Here is a 22,894-nt window from a genome sequence, read left to right on the forward strand (position 1 = left end):
ATGTACAGCAGTTACTGGGGTTTGGTAGGGTAGGTCTGATTTATTTAACTGGCTTACGTTACTTCTCCCATGGTCGGAAGAAACCCAATATTCTTTTCCATGATGGCTCTCTCCGACACATATGTGGCCAATTCCTTGTCATAACTTTGATTTTTTTTTTTTTTTTTTTTTTTAGGAAACACTAGAGTCATGGAAAGATTATGCACTCCACTTGCCATTTTTTTCCCCTCAGAAAACATATAAACTACGAATAACAAACACTTTTTGTAGAAGGAACAGGCGACAAAGGAAGACGCTGCTCTCTCCTTTCCGGAACCTTTCTGTACAGACAAATTTAAGTCCCAGCATGGGGTCGATCCTAAATATGCATGGGAATCCCACCCCAAAATGTTAGGTGATTTTATATTCCTGCCAGTGATTTATGCTTAGGGGTAAGGTAGATAATTGGTTTTTACCATGATAACGGCGGAATATGAAGAGACCATGCAGAGGAAACTGATATCATGCATCTTTAGATGAGTTCATGGTGCAGGATTACTTGGGTGACGTTAGATTATATTACTGTGGATTAATACCTTGAGTTTTATAGCATATATATATATATATATATATATATATATATATATATATATATATATATATATATATATATATATATTTCTTACTCCCTGACGACTTATGTAAATTATGAAAACCCTCAAACTATGAAGGGGTTAATGAACAATTTATCGAATTCCTGTAATTCGTTAAATCTCTTCAAAGCCAATTATAAGCATTTAATGGTATCAATAATAGAATACAAAGTGTGTCATAGAAGTAACTTGGTAATATCGGATGTAGTTTATGTAACAACAATGCTGATAATGTTTATGACGTGAAAATGTTAATGGCGATGATGACTGCCTGTTGTAATTATGTTAATGATGGTGGATACGATGATGATGATAGTGATAATATGGATGGTCATGATTATGTGCTGTTGATGATAACAGTGATGATGAAGATGATGATGATGATGATGATGATGATGATAATAATAATAATAATAATAACAATAATAATGACGATGATGATGATGATGATGATGTTCTCCTACAGTACAACGGGGCAGTGTCATTTGTACATAGCGCAAGAGAAGGTGTACTCCAGCATGGTTTCCGTCGCATTCCAGCGCAACTCGCCCTACCTTGAGCCCACCAATAACATGTGAGGGTATCAGCACACACACACACACACACACACACACACACACACACACACACACACACACACACACACACCTGGTGATAATAACCTAGTTATTATCACTTTCTGTAAATTTGGCAATGACATTTAAGGCAGTGCTCCTTTTTACTTAAGCTACTTTTTAACTCTTTTATGTATATTTCAGTCTTAGGGCTGCCTTGTTTTAATAAACTGTGGATTATTATTAATATTATTATTATTATTATTATTACACACACAGGTCATGCCAATGATATGCAAGTCGTTGCAAGTATGATTAAAATCTTATACCCCCATTCCTTTAATATGCACATGTGGAAACACACACATGGATACCAATATACAAATGCATGCTGAAATACACATGAGTACACAGACATACTTACATGTTAGCACACGCACATATGAAACATAGCATGCGTCAGTATATTCAAGAATGTATATACAGTAGAGGACAAAACTTCTTATATTTCAGCTGTTTACGTCTCACTATTTTTTACTATCTGTCTGTCTATCTATCTACAGTATCTGTCTGTCTACCTCTCTATCTACTGTCAAACACCTTAATTCTGTAAGGGGTGGCCATAAACAAATCACCTCAACGACACACTGTCCTTTGCCATTTGGCTACCCTCCCTCCAACTCACCATCCGTCTCTTATACATCTTCCCACTCCACCTCTCCTCCATCTCGTTCTTGGTCTCCCCTTCCAATTCACTCACATACGCTCTTCTAGTCAGTCTCTCATTTTCTATCCTCTCCACCTGACCAAATCACACTGTGCTTCACAAATTAACCAGTGATTGCCACACACACCTCCCTTTTGCCTTTCCCTTCGCATAGTGGAAGAATCATACGTGACTTCCAATCATCCCGGACACTGCCTTCCTCCCAGGTTAATCTACACATCTTCCGTATCCATTCTATCACTAACCCTTCCCCGCACTTCAACATTTCACCTCAAACCTCATCAATTCCTGAGGTTTTATCCATTTTGACAATCTTCTTTGTTTCTAGCATATCCGTTCTTCTAATCTCTTTCTCCCTACTCGCCTCAATTCTCCAAGCCATTCTCTAATCACTGATACTTGCACTACTTCCCTTTTCAATATTCAAATTTTTTTTTAAAGTGTTCTCTCTATCTGCCAAGTTTTTCTGCCTTCTCCACCAACATTATACCATATTATCTACCACTTCTCGACTGCTTCCTTTATCACTCTCTCTCACTTTCTTGGCTTCCTTCCAACACATTTTCTTACATTTCCTTATATTAGCACTCAGATTTCGTTCAAATTTCTCATTCTCACATGTCTTACCCTCTCATAGCAATCTTTTCATTTCTCTCCTATGCTCTACAGATAACTCTTTCCCCCCCTCTCCACATAGTCCATCGTGTGCCGTCTCTGCCACAGCTTGTTTCACCTCTTCATTCCACTATGCAGTTCCTTGCATCCATTTAAGTCTCCTCTTCATCCCTCATACTAGCTAACATGCTGACAAGTTTTTGTTTTTCTTTTTTTTTTTTTTGTTAATATCTTTTACGTCTCTCTCACCTCCACCAGGGGCCAGAAAGAAGTTTTCAGTGGCAACCATAGGGTTGCCAATTGGAGTCCGCACCAGAGTTGTATATTTCTGGTTAGAGATTTACCTATCTATCTAAGGATTTTGCCTTTTCCTGCAGTGCTATATGATCCATGGGTCCTAGCTCCAGGAATTCACCCTCCACCTCTTCTGTCTACTGCGACTTACATCTACACAGTCGCTTCTCTACTTCTCTCTTATATTACGCCTGTTTGCCATCTTCCTTTCCATTCCCTTACAGTAGCAGGAAATGCTTCCTCATATTATTCTATTCCTTTCTTCACCCAACGCTTATGGTGGTAAAAATTTATTAGCTAACAGCTGCAAACGGACTCCCTCCATGTCACCCTTTTCTTCACCACAAGGCTGTCCTTTCTCCAATTCACACCATCCTCACTCATATATCTCTGGATGACTCAAATGTCTTCAAGACAGTATGTCCTTTTGCCCACAGATGATACTCTTTTATACGATGCATAAGGCAGTGAAACAGTATCTATCTATCTATCTGTCTATGTATGTATGTATGTATGTATGTATGTATCTATCTATCTATCTATCTATCTATCTATATATATATATATATATATATATATATATATATACATATACCTGGGCTGCTTCCCCCAAAAGGGGGACAAAGGACGACACACTCCTAATTTACTCATCCACATACACATTTACTCGTATCTTAGCCCCAAAGGAAGAAGGGACATATCCTCACCGTACCACACCGCATGAGGGTTAATTGCGCAGTGCAATCAGCGACATCTGCAGCAGGGCCCGACAGAAGAGCTGGTTTACCCCTGCCACATCAAATTGGACCCATCCCCTTACCCGCAACTAACCTGTTCAGCTGATTAGACCAAATACGGGAGAACCTCGGGGTCGCATCACCATTCATTCATTCATTCATTCACAATTTCTCTCAAATCATCCCCATCATGCTCAGCCACTCCTTGTTCTACAGACATCCCACTCGCATCTAACGCTCTCTCCACATAGTCTATCCATTCTATTCATTGTCTTCCTCTCAGCCTTGCACCTCTCACAACTGGTCCAGTTACCTTTTCTACCAGTTGCTCTTCATCCATTCTCTCCATATGTCCAAAACTTCGCAACACACGCTGTTCAACTCATTCAGCCGTCTTCTGCATAACTCTAGCTCTCCTTCACACTTCATCATTTCTTTTTCCATCCATTTGCGTCACTCCACACGTACTCCTCAGACACCTCATATCTATTACATCCATACTCTTCCTCTCTGCAACACCCATATTCCATGTTTCAGCCCCACATAATGCAGTCAACACCACTACAACCTCATACAGCCTTCTCTTTACAGCCATTCCAAGAGAATGGCATTTAAACACTTTTTTTTATTCCTCCCAGCACTTTCCTACTTCATCCATTCTAAACTTCACCTATACATCTATTCTTCCATCCACAACAACATGTGACCCTAAACACTTAAAAAGCTCTACCTCCTCAAGCAACCCACCAAACAAAATACATTCGTCCTCCTACCATCTACCAACCTCGTGCACTTCATCACTTTACTTCTTGTTCTCGTTTACCGTCAAAATCTTACTTTCACACACCCTTCCAAACTCCTCTACCATTTATCTTAATTTCTCCTCCGAATCATCCACCAGTGCAGTATCATCATCAAACAGAAGCTGATTCAGATTCCACTCTCCACCATCACCATTCACCAGAATGAAACCTCCACCTGACACTCGCATTCATCTCCCTTACAACACCATCCATACAAATATAAAATAAACCAAGATGATACCACACATCCTTGTCTCAGGTCAACTTTCACGGGAACCCAATCACTCACAGTATTTCCCACTCTTATACAAGCTCTACTACTTACATAAAAACATTTCACTCCTCTTAACAACCTGCCATCCAGTCCATATAATCTCAAAACAACCCGCAAGCCTCCCTATCAGTTGAATCTTACGCATTCTCTAAATCGATGAATGCCCAAAACTCATCCTTACCTTTCGCCAAATAACTTTCATATCCATGTCTCACAGCAAACACCTGATCCACGCATCCCCTCCCTCTCCTAAAGCCACATTGCTCCTCACCTTCTCTAGTTCAACACACTACTATACACCATACCTACAAAACTCAACAGACTTATACCCCTAAAACTAATACATGCATTCCCATCACCCTTAGCTTTATGCAGTGGAACCACACATGCACTTGCCCAGTCAATCTGCACCATAACACTCGCAAAACACATATTCAGAAATCCTACTAACCAGTCAACAATAGTTGCTCCACCACCTTTCTGACATTCCACAGCACACCCACCCATACATGCCACTTCCCCTGCTTTTATCTCTTTTCCTGCCTCCTGCACCTTCTTCACTGTGATCAAGGAGTCATTCAACTCTCCCAACACATTTATTCCTTGCACCCTTCCATCTCCAACAATCTCAGCATCCCTTTCCTCCTCTGCATTTAACAATCTTTCAAAATACTCCGCCCATCTCTTCCTTACTGGATCCATCTCAGTTAGCATCTTTCCACCCTCTGCTTTTACTCGCCCTTCCTTCACAAACTCTACCCCCTTGCACCCTTTTCACCTCCATCCAAAACATTTTCTCATTCTGTTGAAAAACCTCAGTCAACCGCCTACCCCACCTCTCATCTGCTGCCACTTTAGCATCATGCACAGCCCTTCTGACCCTATTCCTCATTTCTTACACCTCTCATATGACACCTCATGCTTCCTTTGCAGCCACACTTCATATGCATGACTCTTCTCAGTCACAGCCATACTTACTTCCTTGCACCACAGTTCACTTCCCTCTCTTACACCACCACCCACTCGTCTTCTCACAGTAACTTTGTATATTCTTGTAGTGATGTTTTGTAGATTAGTTATATATATATTTGACTTGTGGACGAGCTGTTGTTATACGTGAGTAGCTTTGTAAGTAGATAATCTTGGTTCCCTTTTGTCATGCAATGACAGGAGAGGTAAAGAATAGTATGGGACTACTTTTATTTGTCTTGGAAATATTAACAAAGTCTCTCACACAGAGTGAAGTATAAAGTCCTGCGAGCTACCTCCCAGTCTCTCTCTCTCTCTCTCTCTCTCTCTCTCTCTCGCCCATGTTGCTAGGCTCGTTCTCCCTACTACCTGCCGGTTCTATGGCCTGTCTCCTTCTGAGCTCTGCTTCCTAAATTCTGGTGTAGCAGGGGTGTGTCACGTGTGTTACAGTGTGGTTGGAAAGTTCTAGAAACCTGTGTGTGAGTATGTGTGTATGTGTGTGTATGGTCACGAGGCACTGTCGTGTGCCTATAAAGCATTCCTTGAGTTAAGAGTGTGTAAGCATGTTTAGCATTGCTCGATTCTCGCAGACACAACACCTGTCTCATCCTCTGACTTGCTAATTCTATCTGTCTGTCTATCTATCTATTTATCTATCTATCTATTACGATTTGTAATTATAATATGGAGTCCTGACACTGCTCGGCCACGTACTGGAGGTCCTCCAACAGCAATCATTATTGACATATGCTAATCTATTAGTACATAATATTGATTATAATATTGAACACATACAATATTCATAATAAATTGCAATGATCTAGTAATATTACATTTTAAACAAGTTGTATACATATTTGAATAAATGCAATGGTTGTTGTATGACATTTTGTATGATGTGTATGTATAACAGACATACGCATATAATTGTGGAATGGTAATACTGCTAGGTTATTACATTACATATTGAGTTATCCCTTTAGTAATGTCTAATATTTCACCCAACTTGTATGATGATTCTGGTAATACAGAATTGTAGCAAAATTGTATGATTTTACATAATATTGTAGTAACATTGTGGTAATACATAATTGTAACATTGTGAATTGTTACATAATTGTAATGTAATTGTTACATTGTAGTAACATTGTACGAGTAGTAATACATAATTGTAATATTTTATGAATTGTTACATAATATTGTGGTAATGCATAATTGTGTTGGCCTTATAATTGTAGTTACATTTTGTTAATGCAACTGTTACCTAATTGTGTTGGCCTTATAATTGTAATTAAAGTTACAAAAAAGTTACAACTTGTTAATGCAACTGTTACATAATTGTTACATAATGCATGTAGTTACATAACGTTTGTAGTTACATAATTGTAATAATTGCAGTCCTGACACTGAATCCGGTCATGCTGCGGTTGATGATGTGCCATGCCACTAGCTTGTGGAGACAACAATTTGCTTTTTGTTTCACTTATAGAAGGAGTTTATGTGATATTTTGGCATTTGTAGTAACATTTACGCGTATTTTCATTTGTTTCTTATGTGATCGTACTCTATTTCTTTTTCTTTTCTTTTTTGTATATTGATTTTCTATAGTTTGTTTTTCTTCGTTTGTCTACGTTTTTTCGGTGTTGCTCGAGGTTGCATAATCGCTGGTTAATTCCCTTGGGACCCTTGTTTAAGGTTTAGTTTATATTGCACAGATATTACTGAAAATGATATTATATAGCCCCATATTTTATTTTATATATATATATATATATATATATATATATATATATATATATATATATATATATATATATATATATATATATATATATACTATATACAGTATTAACTATATACACTGACTTGTTGTTCACTTATACCTATCGTGGGCAATATGTGCGTCAGCACTGTGTGGAAATCTTTGTCTTCACGACTGTGGGGAAGATGTTCAATCTTGCTAACGTCATTTGTGTTGGCCATTGTTTATTTTCTGGTTTTCCTTGTAACTTAATTTATCTGTTTCAACAAGGTAGCTTTAATTAATAAATGTTTTATACAGTTCTTTTAATCGCTCACTGAGTAACTGTGATGGTATATTTTCTTTATTACTTTGTAGATGTAATAATGTGTAGCTGTATGTATGAAACGCGTATTTTATGTAGGTATAAATGGTAACACTCATTGGTAGTAAATAACTGTTATAATAAATGAATGAATATATACAGTGTAGAATATTAATTGTTGGTGCAAGTATTTAATGATTGAATTATGATGATAATTGAAGTAGGTATAAGAATTTAAGTTGTAATTATACAGCAGCTTTTATATGTTTGTGCAAAATGTGTTGTCTATCACTGTGTATCGTATGAATGAAGTAACTATGTGACTCACTAATTTTTACCGTGGTGGAAATGGTGTGAGTGGTGTTGCACGTGGTGATAGCGTTGTTCTACACGGGTTAATTGACGTGTTGTCGTCTCAGCAAACACGTACTGTATGGTGACGTCGACTTCTCACACTGGTAGCTGTGGTGTGTAACAGAGTAGCAATGAGTAACTTCAGTGAAGATAAGTGAGTAAGATGGGTTGTGAATATGGACTTGGTATTTGCTTCGTTGTCTTGACCTCTTCACTCCTGCGTCAGCGGTGGAGGTTGGGGGACGGTAGCAGAGAGAGAAGGGTGAGGTCTGATGGTTGTGAGTTGTGATTCGTGCCTCACTCTTCGTTTGCTTGTTTTGTTTTTCTTTCTCGATGCATTCGCGGTCCTTTTTTCTTGTGATTTACTCGTTGTGGGATAAAGACTGTCACTACTTGTAGGTGCGTGTAGAAGATTATACAAACGACTCGTAGAGTTGTTACTTGTAGTTGATCGTAGATTGTTGTAGTTCGTTGGTTCGTCGTAGAAACTGCAAGATTGTTTGTATCTGTATTTTGTTAAACTACTGGCAAGACGTCGTGTGACCACTTCTAAATCAGCTTGCTGATCGTGGAGACGAAGGGGGGGTTGGAGAGAATACTGTCAGGAGCTGGTTGTGAGTTGTTGGTTGTAAGAGGTATTTTTTGTTTTCACTCTTGATAATGCAGAATCAATTGTACACTCGTGGGCTTGTATTTTGTAGGAATTCACTGTTGATTCGTAGACGAGGTTCGTACGTTCGCTGCCGCCATATCTTACAATAACTTTGTAAGTGCTTGTAGTTGATTGTAGTTGGTTATACATATATTAGACTTGTGGACGAGCGGTTGTTATACGTGAATAGTTTGTAAGTAGATAATCTTCGTTCCCATTTGTCATGCAATGACAGGAGAGGTAAAGAATAGTATGAGACTATTTTTATTTGTCTTGGAAATATTAACAAAGTCTCTCACACAGAGTGAAGTATAAAGTCCCGCGAGCTACCTCCCTGTCTCGCTGTCTCTCTCTCTTCCTCCCCCTCACCCATGTTGCTAGGCTCTTCTCCCTACTCCTTGTCTGTTTTATGGCCTGTCTCCTTCTGAGCTCTGCTTCCTAAATTCTGGTGTAGCAGGGGTCGTGTCACGTGTGTTACACTGTGGTTGGAAAGTTCTAGAAACCTGTGTGTGAGTATGTGTGTATGTGTGTGTGTATGGTCACGAGGCGCTGTTGCGTGCCTATAAAGCATTCCTTGAGTTAAGAGTGTGTAAGCATGTTTAGCATTGCTCGATTCTCGCAGACACAATACCTGTCTCATCCTCTGACTTGCTGCTTCTATATGTCTGTCTATCTATCTATTTATCTATCTATTATGATTTGTAATTATAATATGGAGTCCTGACAGTCTCACACCACATACCCTTTCTAAATGCCCCACCACAGCACTCTGAAACAACTGCCATTCCTCCTCCACATCGCCAGTTTCCTGATCCTTCACTGCAGTCCACTAATTTTTCTACCTCTGATACTCTATCATTATCTCTCTTTTATCCAACTCACTCACTTTCAAAACCTCCTTGCCACACCGAACTCTCCTAACTCTCACCCACCTCATTCCTACTCTCAACTTTCCCTCCATCAGCTAGTGGTCAGAGATGCTTCCACATACCCCTCTCAAAACTCTCACATCCACCATTCTTCCACTTACATTCCTGGACACAAACACATAGTTCATCAATGCTCAATCAACAACCCTTCCACCCTCCTGTCTCACCCATGTATATTTTTTTTTCTTTCTTCTCAAAGTGTTTGCAATCATCATCTTTGCTCAAAACACATCCCTATCATTCTTTCTCCATTATCATCTTCTCCAGGCACACCATGCATACCAACTACACTTCCAACTGCTACCTTACCCACTCTAGCATTCAGGTTTCTCATCATTACCACATTCATATTAGTTCCAAAACTCTGCAGACACTCATTAACCTCATTCCAGAGTATATATATATATATATAGATATAGATAGATAGATAGATATAGATAGATAGATAGATATAGATAGATAGATAGATATATAGATATATATATATATATATATATATATAGATATAGATAGATAGATATAGATAGATAGATAGATAGATATAGATAGATAGATAGATATATAGATAGATAGATAGATAGATAGATAGATACAGTAACCTCTCAATTATCTGCCCTCTCTGTTTCTGGTCAAAGGTAATATCCGGCACAGCAGACTAGGCTTTATTAAAGCAATATCTTACTATAGTATACAATATCCGGCCCGAAAACAGGACGTAACAGGCCGTTCTTTGCAATAAATGGCTTTGAGGTGCATCAACCAGCTCATAAACAGTAGCCAACCGGCACAGTATTACTGTATAATTGTGCTGTATTATTATTATTACCCATCCCCACTCCGGAGGGGCTTGAGGACAGGTATTTTTTTCACTTATATTATCTGTTACCCTGTCTGTCTGCCTGCCTGTCTGTTAACAACTTTATGCTAAAACTACACGTGCGATTTTGACTAAAAGTACAGGGACGATGGGCTGTGACCGTCTGATCATCTGATTAACTTTGGGGCTAGGATGGGCCAAGGCCCAGGCTGTAGGGCCAAAAAGTGTATTAAAAAAAAATGAAGGATGAGTAAAAATCGTTTTTTCTCCAAAACTCCTTTCAAATTCTTCATATCGATATAAAACCAAAACCTAAAGGTGCATCTTCCAAATCTGCATCCTGTAACATGACACATTACATCATGGAGGTCACCACCCACTTAGCGGTACGGGGATCAATGTCAGGTTGGCCGGGCCTAAAATATCAAGTGGACATAAAATCGTTAATTTTCACTCTATTTTCTTCAGATTTGATATGTGTCATCACTGACTAAATATCCTGTTCTGTTTATACGTGAGCACTAAAATGACTGCCGTGGACGGGTTTGCTGTGCCCTGGCGCGGTTTCTTGTTTTATTCAATTTGCGCTTAATTTTCATCTTTTCTATCTATATACCTAGGGTGCTTCCCCCAGGGAAAGGGAGGTGGCCAAGACAGGATGACACACTCCCGATTTACTCATCCACTCAAACACAATCATTCGCATCTTAACCCCAAAGATGAGAAGGGACAGATCCTCACCGCACTACACTGCACGAGGGTCAACTGCGCAGTGCATCAGTGACATCCACAGCAGGGCCCGACAGCAGGGCTGGTTTACCCCTGCCACATCATAATAGACCCATCCCCTTACACGCACCTGATCAGAGCAGCTGATCAGACCAAATGCGTGAAAATATCCCTCCAGGGCTGCGTCATCATTTACTCATTCACAATTTTTCTCCATTCATTTCTATCACACACAGCCACTCTTCCATGCTCAACAGACATCCCTCTCGCATCCAACACTCTCTTCACACTGTCCATCCATCCTATTCGTGGTCTCCCTCTCAGCCTTACACCTCTCACATCAGATCTAGTCACCTTTTTCACCAATCGCTCATTATCCATTCTCTCCATATGCCCAAACCATCGTAACACCCTCCGATCAACTCGATCAGCCATGTCCTGAACAACTCCAGTTCTCCTACGCACTTCATCATTTCTCACTCGATCCATACGCGTCACTCCACACGTACTCCTTAGACACCTCATCTCCATTACATTCAAACTTTTCCTCTGTGTTATACCCATATTCCATGTTTCAGCCCGACATAATGCAGTCAGTACCACAACACCCTCATACAACCTTCTCTTTTCATCCACTCTAAGCGAACAACATCTAAACACTTTTTTCATTCCTCCCAGCACCTTTCCTACTTCATTCATTCTAAACTTCACTTCTGCATCTATTCTTCCATCCACAGCAAAATGTGACCCTAAATACTTAAAACACTCTACCTCCTCAAGCAACTCACCATTCAAACCTATAAGCATCCTCCTAAAATCTACCAACCTCATACACTTCAACACTATACTCTTATTCTCAATTACTTTCAGTTTCCTTCTTTCACACACCCTTCCAAACTCCTCTACCAACTGTCTCAATCTCTCCTATGAATCAGACACTGGTGCAGTATCATCTGCAAACAGCAGCTGCTTCAGATTTCACTCACTATCATCAACATTCATCAGACTCAGACCTCCACCTAACACCCTTGGATTCACCTCCCTTACAACACCATCCATATAAATATTAAACAACCAAGGCGACATCACACATCCCTGCTGCAGCCCCACTCTTATGGGAAACCAATCACTCACAGTATTTCCCATCTTACACATGCTCTACTATTTACATAAAAACTTTTCACACCTTTTAGTAACCTACCATCAAGTCCATACAATCTTAAATCAGTCCACAAAGCCTCCCTATCAATTCTATCATACGCTTTCTCTGTATCCATGAACGTCCAAAACAATCCTTACCTTTCACTAAATGCTTTTCACACACCTGTTTCACAGCAAACACCTGAAGCCCTCCCTTTCCTAAAGCCACATTGCTCATCATCATTCACTTCCTCTGTACCCTCTCTAACTCTCTTAATTAGCACTCTGCCATACACCTTACCTACAACACTCAAAAGACTTATACCCCTAAAGCTAGTACATTCATTCTTATCACCCTTACCTTTATCCAGTGAGACCACATAAGCACTCACCTAGTCAACTGGCACCATACCTTGCACAAAGTACACATTCATCAATCTTACTAACCAGTCAACAATAGTCGCTCCACCACCTTTCACACATTCCACAGCACACCCATCCATACCTGAAGTTTTCCCTATTTTCATCTCTTTTCCTGCCTCCTGCAGTTCCTCCGTCGTTATCTAAGAATCATTCAACTCTCCCAACACATTTCTTCTTTGCACTCTTCCATCTGTCACAGTCTCAGCCACCCTTTCCTTCTCTTCATTTAACAATCTTTCAAAACACTCCCCCCGTCCCTTCCTTACTGCATCCATCTAAATTGACATCCTTCCATCCTCTGCTTTTACTCACTCTTCCTTCCCAGACTCTCCCTTTTGCACCCTTTTCACCTCCTTCCAAAACATTTTCTTATACTGTTGAAAATTCTCAGTCAACTGCCTACCCCACTCTCATCTGCTGCCACTTTAGCATCACGCACAGCCCTTGTTGCCCTATTCCTCTTTTCCTTTTACCTCTCATACAACACCTCATCCTTCCTCTGCAGCCACACTTCATATGCACGTCTCTTCTCAGCCACAAACATGCTTCCTCGCACCACAATTTACATCCTTTTCTTACACCACCACTCACTTGTCTCACAATGTACACCTCTTCTGCATGCCCCACCACAGCACTATTAATCCACCGGTGCTGGCTATTTTTAGCCCTCTGGGTCACCCCAGTGGCAGCCATTTTTCAACCTTTTTTTTTTTGGCTAAAATGATATATTTTCATGTGGAAACAATGAATTTTGCCATTAAAATGCTCACCGAGGCTCGGAAATGAGTTGTATTGAGTCCTGCATACTCGTGTACAGGTATTGCCACTCTCTCACGCTCACCACATATGAGAGAGATAGCCATTTTCTATGTAAGGTATACTCAGATATTTATGCTGGGAAGATATAGCAATGTTCAGCACACTTTTCTGATCACTTATTACTTCAGCATCTATCACAATTTGCATGTCTTTCTCACTGTGAATGCATTATCACAATTACTTGAAGATAGGTACAACCTGACTTCATTATGTACAGTCCTGGCACTTACATGAAGGTATTTACAAATTGACTTCACTATATAGTCCTTACACTTACATGAAAATATTTACAACTTACACTTACGTGAAAATATTTACAAAATGCCTTCACTATGTACAGCACTGGGTGAGGCACACAGGCAGAGTGAGGCAGAGCAAGCGTGAGGGTGGGGAGGTGAGTGAGTGCATGGCCTTGACAGCCTGGGGGGTGGTAGAGGAACAGTTACTTTACATGCCTGCCAATTTTTACCTGTGAATCTTGAAAAATGCGGTCACAGTGAAGTTTTTCTTAGACTGTTTTAAAATGGCACAGGCACTGGCTGCAGCATTATGTCAGACCGTTTTAAAACGGCACTGGCACGCGGCAGGTTAAACAACTGCCATTCCTCCTCCACACTGCCATTTTCCTGATCTTTCACTGCATTCCACTCATCTTTCAATTTCTCCTGATACTCTATAATTTTCTCTCTTTTATCCAACTCACTCACTTTCAAAACCTCCCTGCCACACTTGACTCTCCTAGCTCCCACCCATCTCTTACCTACCCTCAACTTTCCCTCCACCAGGTAGTGGTGAGACATACCTCTACCCTTACCTTCCCTCTCAAAACTGCAATGCTGGGAACGCTACCAATAAAAAGTAGCGGAGATCTCATTCCCGTTACCAGCTTGAAAAAGTAGTGGTGTTACTGGTTTCGCTACTTGATACGAAATGTAGCGGCACTCCCGCTACTTTGGATAAGAAAAAGGTACGCAAAGGAAAGGTCAACAAAATTCAGTGATAAAGCAATACACTATATACTGTTTTGATAATATTAGTCAGTCTGAGTGGTTACATTGTGTAACAGTAATGTCAGTATATACGTATATTGAAAATAAAAAAAAACATCATATACATGTCGGTGTCACTATAATGAAGCTTAGAGCCGAAGGTACAGGAAAAAGCTATTTACTGTATAATGTAACAAATGTTCTTTTTCATTGTTACCTAGTATACCTACTAAAGGCAACATACGTAAATAAAAGGCAAAAAAAATGTGGCCTACAATTGATACATATTATATAGATATATTATATTTTCAATGATACCTATTTAAGATATGTACGAAAACGAATGGAAAAATGAACTGGGGCTTTCTTTTAAAGGCTCTTTATACAATAGGAATGTTTTTGTCCATTAATGTAAACTGAAAGTAACATATTGGTACGAAACAATAACGTAGCGAGTTAGAATTTGTCTGAAAGAGAGAGTGAGGGGGAGCGTGGGAGTTAGAGACGGGGATAGTTAAAGGTGTGTGTGTGTGTGTGTGTGTGTGTGTGTGTGTGTGTGTGTTTTAGCACTGCCTACATCTAGCTGACATCCTTATTTATCTTTACTTAATTTAAATGATCGATAATTAAGTAGCGGCGCTCTCAGTTCCGCTACTGGCTAAAAAAAGTAATGGCGTTACCACCATTGCTATTAAAACAGTAGCGGCGCTATTCCCAGCTTTGCAAAACTGTCACATCCAACACTCTTCCTATGACATTCCTGGACACAACCACACAGTCCACCAATGCTCTGTCAACAACCCTTCCACCCTCCTGTCTCACCCATGTATACTTATATCTTTCAATCATGGAATTTCCAATCAGCATCTCTTGCTCAGTGCGCATCCTTATCATTCTTCCCCCATTATCATTTCTTCCAGGCACACCATGCATACTAGACTACATCTTCTACTGCTACTTTTGCCACTCAAGCATTAAGATCGCCCATCATTACCACATTCATATTTGCTCCAAAACTCTGCAGACACGCATCAACATCATTCCAGAAAGACTCCCTCTCTTCTTCATCCATTTCACAACCAGGCCCATATGCACTCACAGACACCCACAACTCACGTTCATGTTTCGCTTTCACCCACATCAGTCTCGATGACACCTCTTTCCATTCAATCACACACTGCTGTACTTCCGGACTCACTAACAAGGCCACATCTTCTCTTGCCCTTCCTCTGTCAACACCTGATAATCTTCCATTCACACTTCCAAACTTAGACTCACCTTTCCCTTTCATCTTTGTTTCACTCAGAGCTAACACATCCAGCATTCTTCTCACAAACATTCTCCCAGTCTCCTCCTGTTTAGCCTCAATTGTATTACATCAACGCACATTCATAGACACAATCTTCAGGGTACGTTTTAGTCGCCTTTTACGACACGCAGGGAATACTGTGGCAGTATTCTTCCCAACACAACCTGGCCATAGACTAGTAGTACCATCCCATAGTGCGGCCAGATTGTGTCCCCCCGCCACAGAGAGGGACACATCTCATGGTAAAGTTTTTGGGACAGAGTTACGAGATGGATAGTAAGGCAATATCCATCGCAATGGCTAATAATGAGCCGATGGGGGTACTATGCAATACCTTACGTTTTGCTTTGACCGGTATAGGGCTTGGCTGATTTATGCCTGATAACTGTGAGTTTACCTCTCTCTCTCTCTCTCTCTCTCTCTCTCTCTCTCTCTCTCTCTCTCTCTCTCTCTCTCTCTCCACGCACAGGATGTAACGCAACGTATGACAATAACTTACACCAATAATTTATCGTGTAATTTTGAATATATTTTGTTCTATAAACATATGCTCTCTGTGCCCCCAGTTCGGGGCTTTCGGCTGTTTATGTGTAAAAGTTTTCTGGCTTAAATGTGTCATTGGGTGGGAGCTTCGCAGGGTGATGCGAGATGAGTACTATTAGCTATGTATTGTACATAAAAATCCCATATCCTACCAGTACAAACGAGTTTTAAGAAGAAACTTTACGTAGTCTATTGATTCTTTAATATCATGTCATGCATTCCTGCAGTTCTTTTGCACAAATCGTTTGTAATTAAGGATTAAATTCAAATTTTGGGATTGCAAGGGAGTTGGGATGGAGGAGAGGCTGGTGTGTTGTTGCCAGTTACGTAATGTTCGGTTCATAGGATATTGCTACCAGCATCATCATAGCACCTACAGCTCATTCAGTGATGGAAAATTAAACATTATTGTAAAGCGTGATTACCATCACTTTAAGTCAGGAGTAATAATATTATTTATCACAATTTTTTCTGCTGCAAGTAAACGCGGCATCATTCCTTTCATCTGATGGTCTATCTATCTATCTATTGCCAGATGCCTCAATCACGTTCGGGGTGGCCACAAACAAATCGCCTCCACGTCGCCCTGTCCATCGCCATTTCACTGCCCTGCTCCCAACTCACACCCCCCTCTCACATACCTCTGCACCCCATCCTTCCATCTCATCCTCGGCCTCCCCCTCCCTCTACCCCCCTCCACCTCACTCACATACACTCTTTTCGTCAGTCTTTCACCCTCCATCCTCTCCACATGGCCAAACCACCTCAGTGTATTCCTCCTAACGTTTCCTATCACATCCACATCCACACCACAATGCTCCTTTATATCCTCATTTGTCAGCCTGTCTCTCCATGTGACTCCACAGGCTCCTCTCAAATAACTCATTTCCACTACTCTCACTCTTGACTTGTGTCCTTCCAACAACGTCCAAGCTTCACTTCCATACGTTAGAGTTGGTATTACAATACTGTCATGTAATAACTTTTTCACTTCCATGCTCACTTCCCTGTTTCTTATCACTGCTTTCAAGAAACCAGCAACCTTTCTTCCTTGTCTTACCCTTTCAAGCACTTCACCCTGCAAACCTCCATCCTTACTCATCACACTGCCCAAGTACTTAAACGTACTCACATTTTCCAATTCCTCACCATCCAACCTCGTTGTACATTCACTGACTTCACGTCTCTCAAAGACTATCACTTTACTCTTCCCTACATTCAACTTTATATTCCATTTCTTACACACTCTCCCAAACTCATCCACTAAGCCTTGCAGCACCCATTCGTCTTCACTCAACAACACAGTACCATCTGCAAACAACAGTACAGGGAGTTTCCAAACACTACCCTCTCTCACCAGGGCCACTCCAACATCCACTACCCTACCTTGTACCTCTTTTATAACCCCATCCATGTACAGATTGAACAGCCATGGAGACATGATACATCCCTGTTTCAACTCAACCTTCAAAGAGAAAAATTCACACAGTCCACTATCCACACGCACTGCAGCCTTAGCACCATCATACATACTCTTCACAGCATTCAAAAACTTTCCATCTACTCCATATATTCTTAACACTTTCCACAATCCTTGTCTATCGACCCTGTCATATGCTTTCTCCAAGTACGTGAAAGCCGCATACAACTTCTTTCCCATCTCTAGAAACTTTTCCACTAAAGATCTAAGAATGAATATCTGATCTACACAAACTCTTCCCTGCCTAAAGCCTCCTTGTTCTTCTCCAACTAATTCCTCTGTTCTTTCTCTAACTCTGTCAATAAGTATCCTACCATACACTTTTCCTATTATAATAAGAAGACAAATGCCCCTGTGATTACCAAACACTTATTTTTCCCCTTTTCCTTTGTACAAGGGAATAATTATACCTGACTTCTAATCCTCCATGACTCTACTTTTGTGGGACTACATATTATAATTGCAAATCATAATAGATAGATAGATAAACAGATAGATAGAGAGACAGATAGAAGCAGGGAGTCAGATGATGAGAAGGTATTGTGTCTGCGAGAATCGAGCAATGCTAAACATGCTTACACACTCTTAACGCAAGGAATGCTTGATAGGCACACGACAGCGCCTAGTGACCATACACACACATACTCACACACAGGCTGCTAGAACTAAATGTCATAAAGTGACATTTGTGTCATAAAATACTTGGTGGTTCTTTTGTGGTTGAGTTGTAGTTGAGTTATATATATATATTTTAGACTTGTGGTCGAGCGGCTTTTATGTCTTGTAGTAGCTTCCCATTTGTCATGTAGTGACAGGAGAGGTAAAAAATAGTATGGGACTATTTTTATTTGTCTTGGAAATATTAACAAGTCTCTCACACAAAGCGGAATATAGAGTCTCGCTCCCTCTCTCTCTCTGTCTCTCGAGTTGGTAAGCCCTTCTCCCCTTCGACCTGCCTCTAGTATCGTTTGTCCCCTTCTCGACCTCTCTGTTCTATAGCTAACCTCCGTCTGAGCTCTCTTTCCTAAATTCTGGTGTAGCAGGGGTGTGTCACGTGTGTTCCACGTGGATGGAAAGTTCTAGCAGCCTGTGTGTGAGTATGTGTGTGTATGGTCACTAGGCGCTGTCGTGTGCCTATCAAGCATTCCTTGCGTTAAGAGTGTGTAAGCATGTTTAGCATTGCTCGATTCTCGCAGACACAATACCTTCTCATCATCTGACTCCCTGCTTCTATCTGTCTCTCTATCTATCTATTTATCTATCTATCTATTATGATTTGCAATTATAATATGTAGTCCCACACTTTTCTCCCAGGCCAATCTGCACATCTTCCACATTCATTCTACTACTGTCTCTCCCCCATGCTTCAGCATTTCACCACACACTCCATCAATTCCTGGGGCTTTCCCAAGTTTAATTTTCTTCATTGCTTCCACAACTTCTATCCTACTGATTTCTTCCTTTCTTCTCACCTCCCTCCTTCTCCCAGCCATTCCCCAGCCACTTATACTCGCATTACTTCCATCCTCTATGTTCAACAATTCCTCAAAGTGTTCTCTCCATCTTCTCACTTTTTCTCCCTTCTCCACTAGTAATCTACCATTTTTATCTTTCACTCCCCTGCTAACTTCAATTCCACCCTGTCTTACTCTCTTCACCTCTTTCCAGAACATTTGCTTACAGTCCCTTCACTTTACACTCAAATTCCTTCCAAATTCCTCATCCACTCTCTTCTTACTCTCTGTTACTAATCTTTTCACCTCTCTCATTCTTTCTATATATAACTCTCTCTTCCACCTCTCAACTTCTTCGACGTCCCTATTTCTCATCCATTCATTGTATGCTTTCTTCTTTTGTGCCACAGCCTGTCTCACCTCTTCATTCCACCAAGCTGTTCCTTGCATCCCCCTCCGTCTTCTCTTCATCTCACACACCACATCACATGCTGCACATATTTCTTCTGTGAATATCCTGCACACACCTTCCACGTCCCTCATCTGCTCCAATTCATATTTGCCTAATCGTTCCTCCACCTCTCTCTTATATTCTGTAGACTGTAGCACCAGTCGAACAGGGCAGTACTCCCAAGGTTGATGGCAAGCTGATGATAGGGAGAGCTGGAGCTCCCGTTTCACCAGCCCTCAGGACTTGATCCTGACCCTCTCCCTTTTCTGAACATTTTCAGTGCATTCATTTACACAGAGAGTAGGCCAGCATGCTCTCATAATACCTCTACCTTCAACTGTCTACACCACACTACATGCACATAACATATCACACCTTCTATTCACATCTTTAGTAATGGCCGCTGCAATCTTACAATCAAATGAGGTGGTACCTCGGATTACCACCACCGGCAGGGTAGGGCTGGAGGCACAGGGTCCTCCCGGTCGCCATCAAGCAACTGTGCTGGCAGCGACTGTTGCTATTTCCGGGAATGCTCGTTGGCGAAGAGGTGACGGTGTGGCCTTTATTCTTTACCAACATCTGCGGCCTTACCACAAATTTAAACTCAGTTCATTTTTTCCTTCAGTCCATATCCCTTTTGGGCCTTTTCCTCACAGAACCACAAATCTCACCCTCTACCGATATATCTCCATTTTGTTTTCCTGGTTACCATCTCCTTACAAACTTTCGAGACAAGGGCGGCACCTGTTGTTATATAAAATCCCAATATGCAGTTGATACTATTTTAAACTTCACTTCATCCAGTTTTGATTACTCATTATATAAATTAAATTGTCAAAACATTACCAAATATATCTGTGTAGTTTATCGTTCCCCCAATGCTTCTTCGGAACCCAGTGTATTTGATATCCACTCAGTTGAGTAACCTTGACCTTGCCCTTGGCAATGAAATTACCATTTTGGGTGATTTTAACATAAACAATGTTGAATGGTTATTGCATTCTGCCCGGACTGACGACGCTGGTCTAGAGTGCAAGCTGTTTGCGGAATCGTTTAATCTCATCCAGTTGGTAAAGCAACCAACCAGAATACCTGATAATCCTGACCATAATGCCCATCTCTTGGATTTATTCTTGACAAATAATCCAGATCAATACAGGATAGAGGTACTGTCACCACTTGGATTCTCTGACCACAATCTCATCAAAGCCTCATTAGTTAACCCTCCTACACCTCCCCATTCCGAACCTGTCAGGGTGACCCGATGGCACTTTGACAGGGCTGACTGGGATGGATTTAGAAATTATCTTGCTGATGTTCCATGGCAATCTTTCTTCTCTAGTGATCCCAATTCTACCCAGTCCCACATTCGCGACTTAATACTAGCTGGTATGGATATATTCATATCAAGTCAACAATTCACTAAAAGATCAAACTCTCCAAAATGGTTTGATGGCAATTGTGCCAGAGCAACAGCCCAAAAGTCATTAGCATATAACTCTTACTTAAAATCAAAAACATCTGAATCACTCTCCCAATTTAAAATTGCTAGAAATCATGCAAAAGCTGTATTAAATCTATCTAAATCAAACTTTCTTCAAAAACAAGCATCAAAACTACTTAACAACCCTAATGACAATAGAATATTCTGGTCAACTCTTAATTCTTTCAATAATAACGTTAACAAGTCATCTTCCATTCCTCCACTAAAATCTTCAGTTGGCAATATTACAAATGACCCATGTGGGAAAGCAGATATCTTTGCTAGTACCTTTGCAAGAAACTCTACCATAGATGATACCAGCCAGAATGTCTCATTACTGGAACTTGATTCTCCCGAAATTGCCCCACTTAAAATACAGACAAGATTCGTATAACCCATCCTAGACAATTTACCTACCAACAAAGCTCCAGGCCCAGATGGAATTCCGCTAATTGTTTTGAAAAAGTGTTCCCCTGAACTTGCCTCTGTCCTAACTAAATTATTCAGACTATGCATACGTTCTTCTTTATTCCCAAATTCATGGAAAGAAGCCAATATCCACCCAGTCCCGAAGAAAGGAAGTTCGTCTGACCCCTCCAATTATAGACCAATAGCTGTCACATCTTCTCTTGGTAAGGTATTTGAAACTTTAATTAATAAGCATATTGTTAAACATCTTGAATCCAACAACTTAATTAGTGATAGACAATACGGTTTTCGCCACGAAAGATCCACCATTGACATACTCAATCTCTTAACTCATACCATCCATCAATCAATTGATCTTTTTGGAGAAACTCATGCAGTAGCTCTTGATATCTCTAAAGCTTTCGACAGAGTATGGCACCGTTCCCTGCTGTCCAAACTCCCTTGCTATGGACTAACGTCTTTTGTTCCTTTGATTTCTTCTTATCTTAGTGACAGGAAAATAAGAGTAAAAGTAGATGAGGTATATTCGAATTTCCACTCAATTAACGCCGGCGTGCCGCAGGGATCAGTTCTGGCGCCAACCCTATTTCTGGTTCATATTAATGATCTCTTATCTGTTACTCACAATCCCATTCACCCATATGCAGATGATTCAACACTACTTAGTTCATTCACACTCAGACATCCATTTACAAAGTCTAATATCTCCACCTCTCAACTCAGTACAGCCATCTCCATAAATCAAGATCTATCTACAATCAGTGAATGGGGACAAAACAACCTTGTCTCTTTTAATGCTAGTAAAACTAAATATATACAGTTTACTAATAGACAGATATTACCAGATTCGTACATTACCTTCAGTGCTACTAATATTCCCATCTCCAAAAGTATTGAAATTCTTGGTGTCTCACTTAACACTGCCCTCAGCTGGACCTCTCATGTCAGATCACTTGCTAAAACCGCCTCAAAGAAACTTGGATTATTGTACAGAGTCCGTAACTTCTTCGCCGATGAGCAGTTAGCTATAATTTATAAGAGTCATGTGCGCTCTCAGCTTGAATATTGCTCACCCTTGTGGAATGGTTGTGGAGAGGTTGCATTAAGACAACTAGACAAAATCCAGAATAAAGCTGTTAGAATCATTAACAACCCTGCCATTACATATAAACTACCTCCCCTGCAAGTAAGAAGGAATGTTGCCTCCCTTGCATTATTT

At 40.5% G+C, this 22,894-nt stretch overlaps 1 protein-coding gene across 1 annotated transcript in view; it reads left to right on the forward strand.

Moving 5' to 3' along the window:
- The window catches only part of LOC145406396 (putative glutamate receptor), a 99,881-nt gene that overhangs the window by 71,219 nt on the left and 5,768 nt on the right, over window positions 1-22,894 (forward strand). The window contains exon 13 of the mRNA XM_080277560.1: window positions 1,099-1,206. Within this exon, the coding sequence (XP_080133686.1) occupies window positions 1,099-1,206 (108 nt within the window). The remainder of the gene's footprint in view (window positions 1-1,098; window positions 1,207-22,894) is intronic.

The sequence above is a fragment of the Coenobita brevimanus genome, chromosome 8 (assembly GCF_032717465.1).
Source record: "Coenobita brevimanus isolate Jiangsu-jjx chromosome 8, ASM3271746v2, whole genome shotgun sequence".
Lineage (NCBI taxonomy): Eukaryota > Metazoa > Arthropoda > Malacostraca > Decapoda > Coenobitidae > Coenobita > Coenobita brevimanus.